The sequence below is a fragment of the Trichoplusia ni genome, chromosome 2, assembly GCF_003590095.1.
Source record: "Trichoplusia ni isolate ovarian cell line Hi5 chromosome 2, tn1, whole genome shotgun sequence".
Classification (NCBI taxonomy): Eukaryota; Metazoa; Arthropoda; class Insecta; order Lepidoptera; family Noctuidae; genus Trichoplusia; species Trichoplusia ni.
In genome coordinates, this window is record NC_039479.1 from 15,173,988 (window position 1) to 15,190,125 (window position 16,138).

At 37.3% G+C, this 16,138-nt stretch overlaps 1 protein-coding gene across 1 annotated transcript; it reads right to left on the bottom strand.

Moving 5' to 3' along the window:
- Nucleotides 1–300: 300 nt before the first annotated feature.
- On the bottom strand, nt 301–15,694 carry LOC113508373 (paired mesoderm homeobox protein 2B-like). The gene is made up of 2 exons (XM_026891368.1): nt 14,956–15,694; nt 301–1,373 (listed from the first exon to the last, which is right to left on the bottom strand). The coding sequence occupies exons 1-2, from the start codon at nt 15,304–15,306 to the stop codon at nt 1,122–1,124; spliced, it is 603 nt and encodes a 200-aa protein (XP_026747169.1). The 5' UTR covers nt 15,307–15,694; the 3' UTR covers nt 301–1,121.
- Nucleotides 15,695–16,138: the final 444 nt, after the last annotated feature.

Genomic DNA, 16,138 nt, shown 5'->3' on the forward strand with positions numbered 1-16,138 from the left:
GTTAGTCATTTGTTTTCGATGAGAGCTTTACTTTTGAATTTAGAATGCCGATTCTCATTAATTCTAACCTGCCAGCAATTAGCGGTTGTAGTTGACGTCTCGTTACGCTAGATAAAAACGTTTTGTACACAAAAGAGTTTTTGCTATTATTTACGTCAATGTTGGATTAGTTCGGTGGCCAAAACAAGAAACTAAAATAAATTTTACTTCATATAACAGACACGACATTAAAATGTAATTTTTATTAACCTATTTACTGTCTTTGCTGAAAGAAATTAAATTTACAAAATTGTTCCATGTTATAATTATAAAATGCTTGGTAGAAACTGGACCAATATTTTTTAGAGAGCAGGTAGTAAATGTCAGATGGATGTGGAGGAGTTAATGATAGAATTTATTTCTTGTAATGAATAGTGAGATACTCGTTATGAAACGTATAAACATGTCTTCTTCTATTTTTTTTAATATAACTTTTCATAAACCTCCATCTCCCCTCATATAACTTCTTTTATTCAAGTGTCTGGTGATATAAAACGTGTTTTCTATGTCATCACAGGATTTGTGGAAAGTAAAAATAATGTTCGTTAAAATCTCTTTACTTTAATAGTTTCCCTTTAAAACATGGCAGAAATTAATGTTCAGTTTTAACTGAACTTCGTCGGCATACCCCTCCGCAAATAGTTGATCAAATGTGACTTAATGTTGTAATCATCTAAATGTAGCGATGACGTCACCAAATCCGGGAGTAAGGTAAACACTGCACTCGTCTCATCTCACATTGCGGAAATTACTTAAAAATTCCACGATATAAACATATTTATTGACGACTTCATTTGATTTATATCCGGGCTTATTCTTGTTTAGATTGAGTTGGTCATAATTTGTAACTCCACATAAAAGCTTAGATATACACCCTACTTTAGGCTTTTTAAAACTTTCCATACATTGCTCTTCTAGATACTACAAGACATGTCGAATGAGTTGGGCTCATAAGTATAAAGAAAAAATCCAGACGTATCAGAATTATACCTTAACGTCTATCAATGATCAACGCAACCCATGTCTAAACACTTTTCAAAGTGCGGTTCTAGATGGATCTATCTATGTCTGTTCTATCTTAACTAACAACCTAAATAGTTGAACAACTTACGATATCTACCTGACGAGGTGATAGGTTTCAGGTCTGGCGGCGACAGGTGAGGCAGCGCGTGGTGCGCGGGCTGCGGCGCGGGCGCAGACGGCGGGTGGGGCGACGGCGCCGGCGACGTCGGCTTGTCTCTCTTGCCCTCCGCCTTCACTGGCGCCTCGCCTGCCTTCTGCTGAGCTAGTCGTTCCTGCTTGCGGAACTTCGCACGCCGATTTTGGAACCAGACCTGAAAATACAAATTAAGGTTATTAGTTACGATCTTTTTAACGATAAGTTGATGAACTTTTAAGAGTTTTAATGATTACTGGGATTCGTTTCGAACCCCAGTTAGGATTTGATACCTACAATCTTCGGGCGCAAAACTCTTAACTCTTCACCTAGAAGGTTAACATAACTTTGCTCCCACAACAAATAAACAAAACTCTTAAAGTTAAACAATCCACGAATTTCAATAAATGTATAAACTGAAACAATATTGAGTACAGTTATTTCAGCCCTAAATTAAAATCGGAACGCCAATGAAACGAAAAGCATTGTAAACAAAGCCCAAAAGGTACGTACAATAAAAATATAATGAAAACACCAGAAGCGGACGTGGGCTCGAATGAGCAAACAAAGTTAGCGTTCGACCGGACTAATGGGAACGCATCCCATGCATCGAGCGCCAAATTTTAATGCAAACCGTTTTATATTCGTTCGGATGCGCGCAAATCCGAATTGATCATAATTCGATTTGGTGCGAAAGATAATTGCAACTGCCACTGGCGCTGATTGAGCACAGAGTAAAAAATGCGGCATGCGAGGCCGCGCGCCCTGCCCTCTGCTGCTCTGTAACCTGCACAATCACACGCACCATTGTTTGAACATCGCTGCTCGCTGATGATGTTTGTTCACCTTTATACATATTTCTTAATTTCGGTACCATCATTGAGAGACATGTAGAATGCTTAATTATTCATTCGTTTTGGTAGGTATTTATGTACCTGGTAGCTACTTTTTTATTATATACCTTTTACCTTTTTCAGTATCTTACCCTGTGATAAAAGATGTGTTACCATTTTCGGTTTCAAAATTACAATATTCTCATATCTATATTTCACCTACACCAAACCATTTTACAGTTTTGTCGAATCTAGTTGAATAGACTTCAAAGGCATCAGGAGCAGATCTCAGCGTTCAAGTACTTGCTAAATACTTTATTATGATGAACACAAACAAATATTAATAATGACTGGTCGCCTACATATATCTACGTAAATTCTCCTTGGCAGTGATCATGACAAACGTTAATGACCTGCTTGTGTTCTAGAAACAGATGGAATGCTTTATTACTGTTACATTAGAACAGTTGTCGGAAGATTTCCAAAGCAGGTCTGCAGTTCTATAAATATTTGAGTGACAATTTTCATGTGAGTTTGGAATTATGTGAAGATGCACTTGTCGCGTGACTAAACGGTAAGCGTGTAGTTGACATTGAGGCTGAAGATATATGGATGCTACTTTTGTTTCGTGTAGGCAGTTAGTGGTGCGGCGCAGGTGCTGGAGCCGGCATCCGCATGCATGTCAGCGCTGACGGCCGCCTCACGTCACTTATGACATATTGATGCCCCGCGATCTCGTTATAGAACACTAATGTAATGATGCAGCCCACTCGCCACGAAACGTGAGCAGTTCCATTTCATACACATCATCGTGATTTACACCACGTTCGCGCCAAGACGAGACTCGACAAGGTTCACTGCGGCTTCTAAACCTAACACATATTATTATTATGGGCCCAGTGACATAATTATGATTATACAAATACTGTTTGTATATAATCAGATCAGATGCTCAAAAGCATTTCAGTATTATAATGTAACATTTCAGAGGTTTATGAAAGGCATTTAGGTACGCTTTGAGTAACTTTCATATAATCATTCCATGAGGTTACTGGTAACAAATGACACAGACTTAACCATGTGTTGTTGATTTTAGTCAATCATTCTTTAATTAAATAACTGTTAATCAATAGCTAAATATATATAAGGACAGTGTCTTACTCAAATCTTTTAAAACTAAATATCAAAGGGTATAAAATACAATACAATTCTTACAGGTTGCATAAGTCTGAAGTGTACATATAGCATTTCGCGGTAGATTGGTTGAACAAATGAAGTCGAAGATTGCTGAAGTTCATCATTTCGTTGGAACTAAGAGAAAATCAGTGCCGTCGAGTGGAAAGGTCCCACGTAGATACGTGCCCGGGGTAACCAAGCGGCAAGCTCGCCAGCGCCGGCGGCGGCTAACGAACACACGGGCTCGCCTGATTGGAGCCGGAGTCACAGCGAGCCCGGTCGCCCGATCGCCCCCAGCTCCACGCCTTCCGCATTATTTCCGAATTGGAAAAAATCAAAGCTCTACAACGTATGCGGCATCCGTAAACAAACAAATAATACAAAAGCCACCGCCAATACAAATGAGTACCGATACGACCGACGGCGAGCGGAATGCGAAGTCGGAGTGAAGTCGAGCGTATGCCCGAGGCAAATAAACGTCCGCCGATGTGTTTGTAGGATTTCGTTGCGATGTTTATCGAATGTGATGCGTGCCCCTAATGTAAATACTTTCCACAATTTTCCTACGCCGATATGAGCCATAAAACCATTTTGTGTGTGTGATCCCTCGAAACGGACTAACGAGTGGAATTTTACAGTCGTAAATCGACCGACTTTCAATGTATAGTGGCACATAGATGAACAAACAAACAGCAATAATAAATATCGGCCGGCAATTAAGCGCAGGGATGGGACAATCGAGCTCAGCATCGAAATGCACTTTGCAAATGAACCGAATTGGTCGACGAGGGCGAGTCGCGAGGTGCTCCGGCTAATGTAATTAATACAAGTGCACGCGCGGGCTACAGATGCACGGCCCATAAGATACGTGGCCTACACTTTAACACGAATTATAGCCTAATTAAAACAATATTCATTAATGCAGATTGAAAATAACCAAACCAATATTCAGACTACAATTTTCAGTATATGACAATCCTTGAGTATCGCCGATTGGCAACACGTAAGGATTTCTACCTAGGAAATAAAGTAAATGACTAATTGAGGAACTGTCAACAAACGGTAATATTCTCGTCTGACATGATTGATAGACAAAACACAAATATTCGTACTGAGCGATGCCAAAGCAATTAGTTTTATTACTTTACTTCGCAAATCATAATTTTCTCATACCATTTAAATAAATCAACGTACCAACAGTAAATCCTTAGGACCTTGAGTCATGATATCATTACCTATAGTATTTTAACACCCTACATAATTTTATTGGATTTATCTATTTGTCAGCAGCTTAACAGAAATAAACTTTGTTTCGGACTTAACAACGCACTTGATAATTTTCTCACGAAATATTTAATGACCTGCTGATGTGAATACATTTATTGACATAATTATGTTACATGATTATCTTGTATTTAATTTCAAACATTAGGTATGCTTACAATGTTCATGTTTTATTATGTTTTCAGCTCGTTTTGTATATTTATTAGCTTGGTTATGTGTATGATAACATATGATGAAAAAAGACTCACATCCTCGAAGATATAGCCAAAATCGACTTCGTTAAGGTTTACTAGTATTTTAAGTTAATCTAAAACCAGGGTTAGAGTAGAAAAGCACACAACTATCACGTTTTAGGTATGTTGTGTAACAATATGTGTTTGAAAATATATATTATACAATGTGTTGTCCAAGTAGGCATATTGAAGAAACTTCTATTGTTTTTTGATCAACATAAACTTTGATTGCTCAACTATGATGCAGTTGACGTCCAATAATTTCAAGAACCAAGAAAAGAGACGAAAAACAAGTCGTTGCTTTAAATAAACGTATCAACTAAATTACCCCTAATTTTATCACATCTTTTCAAACCATGAAAACCAAGCGGGACATGTTAAGCTGAGTGTAAGCTTTAAGTTAATGCTTACATATACCAGTCGCTTCATCCGAATCCGTAAGGGGTAGTTTAATACAGTTCCCTCAGTAAACAACGGCAAGCAACAATGGTTGAGTATTAAAATAAACAGAACGGCGCGTCGCCATGTGGCTCGGTCGTGGCGAGCAAACACCAACACAGACTAATGTATTCAGAGGTTGCACATACAACGCCCGCGCCCCGACACCTCCTTCACTCCCAACTTCGCTTTGATTTACTAATTAACCTATGACTTGCATAAGTTCACTGCATCACGACAGACAAGCTTATATCTCACTTATATTAGATAGCACATCATATTTCATTAAGTTAGCTAGGGGAACGTCAGCTGGTGTGCCCATTATTTGGTGTCTCCATATAAAAATATGAGCGAAGTAAACGGAGTGGAAGCTAACACTATTAAGCTGGGTGCAAAAAAAAAGATATAGGAAATTGAATGTATACATATTTCGTTTTCTAAATCAATAATAATTGAAATGACCTAGCTGCGATAAAATATAACTTATGTCAGCTATTTACAGAAAATCAAACGATAAAAAGTCATGCGCATATAAACCCTACAAAAATAAACAATGGACATCAGACATTTTCTCAAAAACAAGAGTACTTAAAACTAAATAGAAGCGTCAGTAATTCGCAAGTTAAAGCTTTATGAGTAATAAATAAACGGGGCGCTCGCCATGTGTCGGTGTTTGCGCATTCAACTAACGTTATGTGCAAAGGTTCGAGTCGACACGGCTGTCTTTATTTGACACGTTGTCAGAGGGCGGGCCCTCGAGGCGTATGAAAAACGTGAGGCCGCGCGGAATGATCTAATTGTATTCATTAGCCGGGCCAGGCCGCGCAAATATTGACACGAGTTGGGACGCGGCGAGCTCGGCTAGGCGGGCCCGGACCTCGCTTTGATCATAACCGATAGTCACTATATCAAGAGATGTGCAAGTAGCTGGCAACTTATTTGGGACATTGTACACTTCAAATATACAACCTACTGAATTTATGTAGGTGGGTTTTGTTAAATTGACCATGCTTTTGGAAAACTTTATGGGAATTACTAAATACTTGTTTTTAAAGATAAAAAAATGTGCTTGTACCTGTAGTGTAGTAGAAAGTATTTGATAGTATTGGGCAAAGATGGTGAAACCTAATTGACAAGGATGGGGACATCGAAGTACAAGATAAAATGAGATAACACGCAACTTTGCTTTCCAGGCTTTTCCATATTTACTATATAAGGACATGGCCGTTGTCTTTGACCAAAAATTGCTACGAATGTCACAAAGAAATAAAGGGTAAGCTATGCTCGTAAGCTACTTTAACAGGTAACAACCCAAAGACGAAAAGAACATAATTCAAAATATCATAAGAACCCAATTACAAATTTCGCTAAAACAAACCGGGTGAACGGAAAGCTAATATAAAATAAATCAATCGACAGACCGACGCGGTCGAGCGCGACCAAACACCGCGAACACACCCCACTGTTTATACTTAGCGGATGAAAAGGCAACACCGAACGCCCCGGAATAATATTAGCTACCCTCAATAAACCATTGAAATCTATCAGCCGAAAAATCATCCTGCAAAAATAAACTTTAACGCAAGCTCTATAAAGTTCAGTTTGCTTTACATAGTTGTGTTCGAACGTCATTTCGGAATGGCAACAATTTTTTTAGTAACTGGTAACATGTGTTAACATTTGATGATAATCCAGGATTAACACATCATAATAAAGAGATGAATGCATCGTTTATTCAGGCCGTATGTCGGCGCTATTCGACAGCATTTAGCGAACTGACAGGTGTGCTGACGCAACTCATCTTATATAATTGGATTGGATTTAACTAGGTCGATTAAAGGATTTACATAATTAAAGGGTAATTTACTATTCGTGATGTGATTTCAATTTATTCGATGTCATTAGTGTTTTGTTGGTGATCTAAAGCTAAATTTAACAAACGTACAAATAAATGTGATGTTGAACAAGATTCATTGACTAGTCGAAAACAAAATCTTACTTGATTTAAAAATACTTATGTATGGAGTATAATAGAATATAATATATTTTATCGCATTTATACATTGCATTTATAATTTTCTAGACAGATATGGTAGAAAATCATTGCCTTTATTAACTCCGTATAAACTAAACACTTCATAAATTCTACGGTGAATAGCAAAATAAAATAGTTAATGACGTCACAGTACGCGACAGATGTGCTACAAAGCGCACGGTCCATTACTTGCCGCCCCTACATCCCGTACTATGTAAATAAACATCAGATTAACTATTAACTGTAAATATAAATGGCATATTGATACACTTCCATAGCCTCATGGTCTTAATAAATATAAATTATATTTGAAACTTATTAGACAAAGGAAGACTTGGTCCAAAATTACGTTCCATCTAACAGTCGATGCACAGCGGAGCACAGTGGAGACAAAATATTAAGGGTGGACAACCCTTATTACCTAGGGTTATGAAAAATAGATGTTGTTCTATTCTCAGACCTACCCAATATGTATACAAAATTTCATAAAAATCGCTCGAACCGTTTCGGAGGAGCACGGTAACTAACATCGTGACACCAGAATTTTATATATTAGAAGATAATGTTATTTTCAACGTGTTCTATAATCTACCATTCAGATGCTAGTACATACCTACCCGAAGATCATCTGATATGTTTTATAATAAGTCTGATAAAGTTAGTTTAGCAGATGTGTAGGCCGAAGTCACAAAATCACAATCGAGATAAAACCGAAACAATTAATCACTCGTAATCGATATGTGACTTCCCTTAAACCATTCATTGACTTCCCTACCGGCTTTTTCAATTAAAAATGTAACAGATTTGAATCGATTTTGACGAATCACCGTGATTGGTCGGAGTGGGCGCTTGCCCAGCTTCCGCGACACAATACCCACAATCAGTTTGATCACGGCACGCGACACGACAAATAGCTGATACCGATCGGCAGATGTTTCTATAACATTCTCTATCCCGTGATCATTTGTTGATTAAACTTCTATACTATAAATTACTAAGTCAACATTTACACAACGTTAGAATAAACTTTTCCATCCTTGTGCTATGACCCAATAAACGTCATACTTTAGACGCGTCATAAATTGGTATTACCGTATTTCATGTTTGAGGTATGATATGGAAAAGCGTAGATAAAAGTGCAATAACTTAGATTAGATGCTCTCGTAAAATTTAAATTATGGTAATGTTGGCACACTTTTAATGCCTGCTTAACGTATTACGAGTATTAGAAACAAAAGGATGACAAAATTGATTGCAAATAAGTGTTTTATACCGGCAAAAGAAAACATGTGTAAAGGGATTTGGAAACTTTTTCCCATCGGGATGATTAGAAATGAAGACCTTAAGTTTTCACAACGGATAGTTTTTTGTTTCTCCAAAACCATGACATGACATGTGTAAACTTCATAAACTACTCGACTCCATAAAATAAACAGGGTAAATGAGTTGCAATTTTGTAATGATAAATGTGTCGTAGAAGGGGCAAAAAATGTATGAAATAACGTAGAGTTAATGTACGGACAATACAGTCACTTGTCCCTCTGTCGGTGTTAAATGGTTCGTGAGCGTTGAGTAACAATTGTGACGCCAAATGTGGGGCGTTTGAAACTGTAGTCGAAACCAGTTTTTCTCTATCGAACTTGTTTAAAATGATCAATTTTGTTAGTTGCATATATCACTGAATATTCTTTTAGGGCTAGTTTAAATTTAAAGCAAAAACTTTTATAAAAAAAACAATAAAAAAAATAAAATTGCAATCGCATTTTTCTCATTTCATACAGGAAGTACTCCTATTAAGTATGATGAAACAAATTAAGCGTTTAACGTGTCACAATTATTAGCTTATATAAGACTTAGACTGTTTGCATAACGCACACAAAAACGATTGAGAATAAGTAAAAAATAATGGTTTGGATAGTCTAGAAAAAGCGACTTCCCCTAAATGATGTAGCGTTTCCCTGCAATATTTGACAACGGCGCATCGGTTATGATAGTCATATATTGCGCGAAGCCCGATAGTTTGTGACAGCCCGCCTATGCTCCCCTGCCGAACTTGGACGGAATGGAGCAAAGATTAACTTGCTGTTTAGAATTGCAGTGACTTTTGCCTGTCATAGATTTTGCGCATATTGTTCGCAGAGTATTGCAAAAGTGGTTTGAACTACAACATACATATACATAAGGTGAACTGGGTATTTGAAGTAGGCTGTAATAGAATAGGCAAGAATCACTATGTAAAATGTCTTCATTACCTTTGTATATTGGCATATTGTCCAAATATGTCTTAGCTAAAATGATATAAAATTGTAATGTCATCATTATAAGGTTGGGTTCTTTTCACCTACAAAAGCCATAAGTGTAACTTCAACCTAAAATCACAAACCAAGTTTCATTTAAATTAAATTTCAATGAAAGTACAATTCTATTGTCAAAAAAAAACAAACAAGTCTTATAATAAATAGTCACAAACCAAACCATGGGAAACTCCAAATTAAACGGAAGATATTTTTCCATATCCCCTTTAATTTTGATCATATTCGAATTGTATTATTATACCATAGAGACTTGATAGTCGCACTTGATCCCACGAATCCCGAAGGACACGACGATTCGTGAGCTAAATGAAAAATAATTGCACGACTCTACAAAGGGTGACGCGTGAGATGGACGTATGAAATCCCATGAGTTGGAAAGAGACAGTAAAATATCCCTAGGTTTGTATGATCTGCACTAGATATAAATGCTTCTGTAATTGTTAGTGGGCCAACTTTGATACCTTTGGGACATTTAATGTGAGAACCATGAAAACAACCATTTTCACACGTTTTGGTGGATGAATCATGAGGAGTAAAAACAGTAAAATTAAAGTCGAGGGTAAGAATTCTCTATTATCAGCTATTTATTATATTTGTAGAGTAGAGGATAGAATTTAAGGTTCTCTACAGAAAAAATGACGTGTGTAGTAAAATTTGTTAGTCCCTTTAAAATTTATGAATAATAAGGAAATAGTATAAGATATATTTCGTTACGGAAAATATGATTAATTCTATTTATGAAACAAATTATAACAACCTTATCTTGCGGCGTTCTTCGTAGCCGTAGCCCGTAGCACACCCTCCGTAGCGCCTCTACATACCTACGACCTCGAGGCACTTTTTAATCGCTTTAAGTGCTTGCTAGGATTTCCAACACTTATTTATCGTGAATGGCTAAAGAAGAAGAATGGTGTTTTATCAGTGAATAATACCATTGTACGTTTAGAATAGGGCTATAATATCCATTCTCATATCTCAGTAATCTTGTTTGGCATTTGTCGGTAACTAAAAATACTGATGATGACTGAAAAATGATGCTTAACATGAGTGAAAAATTAAGTGTAAGCGTTATATTGCCCTGGTGTTTATTTGGTAAGTAGAAAAAGGTTGCGTATATTAAGTAAAGACTAGACATTGTTAAATTTTTATAATAAAGGAAACATAAAATGATTACGTACTAAGTTGAAGATCAACCATATTTCCAACTTTAGTATCGTTTGGAATATATGTGATAACTTCTTAGCGAACTAAAACTTCAACACCAAAGAGTAAAACACCACTTATCCGCTGATCTACGTAAACTATTTGCGATTCGTGTGAAAATGGAATAGATTATAATCAATTATGCGAGGCGTATTATCACCAGATCACAAGCGTGGGAGATGCACGTTACGGTGCGCGGGCGCAATCGTCCGCACTTAGCCGAACTTCCCACGAAAAATCACGAGTGCTGCTTGTCCGTAATGAAGCCGTATCGAATGTCACGCCCCTCGGACAGATTAACACACGTATCAACTGATGTCATGATTATCATCTGACACGCTTGTTTGTACTTTTTAAGTACTCGTAGTTTGTATTGTAATTGTTTAATGTCAAGTTTTGTTGCGGATGAACCGCAGTGATAAAAGACGTAATCAATTCAAAGTTTTTTTAAGTACTTAACTGTTTCAAATAAAAAAGTTCCTACGATCGACTAAATATCTTTCATCAATATCTGTTTATCTATACAAGTGCAAAAATATATACCTACATAAAATTTAACAATGACTTCTTTAATGAACAAAGATTAACAACAAAAACAGATAGCTTGGTCCGGTACAAAAAATAATCAAATCAATCGAAAAATATTATTTCCTTTTCTAAAATGCCTTCTACTGCTTCAAGAAATCCCTGTTCATTTACTTACAAATCTTTCTATCTGCCATAGTGAAATCGGTCGATTTAAAAACACATAAGCAGCGGGACTACCCTACTGACAAAAGCAGGAGTCACTAGACAAGAGCGTCCCGCCACTAAGTGATTACTTAATCCGCTTTTATCGTTACCGAACCGACGGCAATCAACGCGATTAACTAAGGGTTAACACTAAACCGTGCCATTACTTAACGCTGTTGTTTCATTTAGATGCTAACCGCTTAATAGATGATATTGAGATCTTACTATAAGTGTTATGTATTTGCATTAGTTTGTATCAAAAGAGAATATGTTTTTTTAAAAAAGATACCGTTACCGTACCAATACCGTAACGATACCGTATCAATATTCGAAGTTAACATATAAAAAATTGTGGAGAACACATAAAGATATAATTATATCTTTGTGATGTAGTCATAGGAATGTAAATTGGAATGGTAAGCATACCATTCCAATTTACCAATTATTCACAATACTATACATAGGGCTATAGGATAAATACGATGAATAATGTGTCTAACAAAAGTACATTCACCATTAAATCATAATTTTCCTAGACATCGTTATACGATAATAACATTATTATGGTCCTGTCGCACCATAAAACTCGACTAAAGCAGACAATAGCAGTTTTATTCCCCATTTGAAGTGTATAGAGCGACAAACATTTGTGGCAAGTGTATCTAATCAGGCGAGCTATGGGAAAGAGGCGGCGCGTGCGGGTCGCGTGGTCCTCGCGTGCACGACACCTGCGCAGTCGCAGCTGAGGGTCGCTCTACACTCGAAATTCATCACACTGCGAATCTGTGTTAAAATAACAACAACTGATTTCGTACACCCTTGAAAGAAGACCGCACACTTTAAGGCCGGTTAGTTTTAGAATAATATTTTGGGAAGGTTATTTCGAGATTATTTTTAAATGGAAAGTAGGTCACTAAATAAGTGGAGCAGTTTAATGTCCTTGATTAATTCTTAAGCTTATATGCTTTGTACATTGCTAAAGTATTATGAAATTAAATTCGACTTTTGTGAAGACCAAGGCTTTAGTTTTTCAAAAGAATTTTGTAAAAGCTTTCAATAGAATAAAACATATACAGTCTTCAATTTAATTCACTCAATGAAATGTCTGAGTTGGGTAAGTCGAAAACCAATTATGAATGAGAGCAATACCGAACAGTGCATCGTTCCCAGCGGGGCTCAGGCGCAAGATCTAAGATCGAGAGCTGGATTGACATTTTGCTGGCGGATCCCTAGCGTGTTGCACGTCAATCTTTATTGCCGCCTCTCGAGTCTCGGCGAGCCCCTGTCACGTGTCAGGTGACCACCGCACTTGTAATATCAATGAGGATCACTACGAATTCTGGCGAGGGAATCGAAGTACGTTTTAAAGAGAACGAAACAAGTATTTTTGGTTTAATATACGTTAATGTATGGAACAAGTGTGATGAATAATCTTTTACAACAAAAAAAACTTTTGTTGTGTTTTAGTACAAGTACCGCTTAAAGCATTGATAAGTGCTAAGGTTGAAAATGAATAACTGCTGATACATTTTCATAATTTTGTTTAAGACCACCGTGAAAACGTAATGACATTATTAAAACATAAACCTTCGTTTTATGCAGCCCTTGTCTCAAACCGAACTAATCTCTCGCGCAGCACTGGAATAACAATAAAACCAAAATCGTCTGGGATAATATAGAATTTATTGACTCGGACGCTACCGTGCAACACCGCTTGATGGATTAAATTGCCCTATCCCTATGACAACGTTGGCACAGAAAAAATACGCTGTGTATTAAAAAGCAGCTGGTCATTTTTCAAGCAATTCCTTTTGCTCTAACAGAACAATCGGCTGACTTTTTGTTCCTCGCCGGACGGGATAGCTTATGGCAAATTGTGCGTTTGCTTAACGCTTACGTCGGTGAACAGTGTTTGCGCACAGCCTCTGATGAATTTGGGTAGGAGCCGCGTGTTGAATTAGGACACGTTGCCTCGCTCTTCACGTTTATATTTTTTGTATGTAAATTCGTAGCTGACCGCAGCTTCAGTGATTGTTGGTGGACCCTTTTTGCATAAAATGCTCCCAAATGACGCGAAGCCACGTCTTTTGTTTTAACAATAAATTAAACATAATGACCTCGCCATTTTTAACGATGCAATATTTACGAACACAGCACAAACAATATTAATTATTATTCGATCTCCACATTGGCTGTTTAAATTTAAAACGCGGCGCTGCTTAATTGTAGATATAAAATACAGTGCAACATTAAATTGATATTTGTTTATTTACCGAAAAACAACCCGCTCGTTGCAGTTATTCGGTTTTAATTGTAATATGTGAATTCGTATTTTCCAGGCGAGTTTTAATTATCAGGAGTCGCGCGCGCTTGAGTTACGCGACCGCCCGCAATATTTATGGCGGCACCCCACCATTCCAATACACTTTTTAACGTAATGAGCGCTCGTTGCCACGGGAGGGTGCCACCCGCTTATGTACACAACAACGCGATTGTTTATCCATTACACATCTCCTATGTACTCAAACTTGCCTACACAATGTTATATCGTCAGCATAATGGTAACCGAATCGAAAAAATGAAAACACGTTTCATGAGAAGAAGCAAAAGAATATATAGGTTGTGTCGTTCGGAACAATAAGAGTGTCGGTTGCGCCGAGGGCGTCATATCCCGGAATACGTAATCAGGTCGCGGAGTCGCCGCGTTATACGTGATCAGATAACTATAAGACGGCGCAGCACTCGCTCGATTCTGAATTGCATTAAACATTCAGCAGGAGCACACGTCGCAGATCTGACTCACATAAAAATGAGCGCTTATTATGAAATTAACTGGAGCTAACCGCACGATGTCTGCTCGCTTTTTTTTCGTAGGCACCGCCCGTCAGCCGCACTCGAATTACTGGACGCTAATTGGACTGCGGAAATGCGACGGACGGCGCGGGAATCCATTTTTTTCAGCCTACCGTGCCTTATGTGTATAATCTCCTAAATCCGTATTTTTTATCTTCAGTTTGGTCTCACAGATGTTCAATCAAAAGATAATTTGATAACCATATGACGTGCCTCTGCTGTAGGTTACACAAAGAAAGATTGAGTCTGTTTATTTGTTACAGTTAAGATTCTTAGAAGCTGTACACTATCACATGTGACTAAAGAAAGTTATAGAATTTTACCAAACATTTCCGTCAAAAGAATATTACATGGCTCCGTACAGTTGTCTACCTTTCAAAATCGAAAGCTACTTGCAAAAGGCGTCTGTTACCAGATTTGTAATTTTAATGCTTGAAAATCTACGTTACTCAAACTCAAGGCAGAGCTCAACATAGAGAACTCTCTATTTCTCACATACAACGTGGCTGAACAAACTCTGTTCAAATCTTAAATACCGTCTTCTGTTTATAGAAATAAGTAAAGATGGTATATGTACATGACTTTCCCTTCTTTTACGCATCTTTGCATTCTCCTTTTCCCTACAAACCTTCTATATTAGTACATATGATCAACAAACCTGTACTCTCGCCTCCGTGAGGTCTATCTTCATGGCGATCTCCTCTCTAGTGTAGATGTCGGGGTAATGTGTCTCCTGGAACGCTCTCTCCAGCTCTTTGAGCTGTGCCGACGTGAACGTGGTCCTTATTCTTCGCTGCTTGCGCTTCTCCGTCAATGAACCCTCATGACCACCGTACACTTTGTATGGTAGGCCAGCTGTAACAATAAATAACATTGAATTAGTAAAGACAGGATTTTTTTTTATAGAGCCTATCTCAGATCCGTGGAATCCCACTGTTGGAGAAAGGTTCCCCATTTTATTCAGTTGTCTACAAAATTTCTCAATGTTTTGATAACTTGCACCCCGCATCTTTGACTAGATCATCACACCAGTTTCGCTAAATAATTCGTTGGTAAATATATTTTTTTATTTAACTGTGGAGTTTTAATATATGTAGTTTTAATTACGTAAGAGTTGGTGAAAATTGTCTTAGACAGTACATGCCCATCCGACAAGCTTTGTCCCGTGACAGGTATAATAAGATCAGGATCTATACTATTATTCTAAGGATCTAACCCACACAAAATAGCAGTTATGTACTTAATAAATAATACCTAAGTATAGCGGTTTTGTATTGTACTGTATGTATTGTCAATATAATAACTAACTCAATAATAAAAAATGCTCAAGAGCAAGTCAGACTCGCGACCCTGAGGGTTCTGTACAAAAAATGTCTAAAGAATAAAATTTAGCATAAAGATTAAAAATATATATATTTATCACAAAATATTATTCAGAAAATAAAATTTGTAAGTTAGAAAAAAACATTTTTTCATCATAGCTACTAAAATAAACGCATACAAATAATGTTTTCCAAAGATTTTCGTATCTATTTCCAAATAGTATATAATTTTATGTGTAATACAAGTAAGTAGGCAAGGTGCTGGTTTCGCGGCCATTTTTGTCTCCCCCGGCTCGCTCCCCCTCAATACCTACGCTATGTTCACAATACATTTATAGCTACGACTAGCTTTCGCCGAGGCTTTGCTCGGCCCATATTTTTGCTGTCCCTTCCCTTTTAGGTAAAAACCGTGACTTGTTGTATAATTAATTTTAATTGTTCAAAGTCCAGTCCTGTGGTTATAATTTTGAACAGAAAAATGTGGTTTGCAATATTTGTTTTGTATGATTTTTGTTTCAT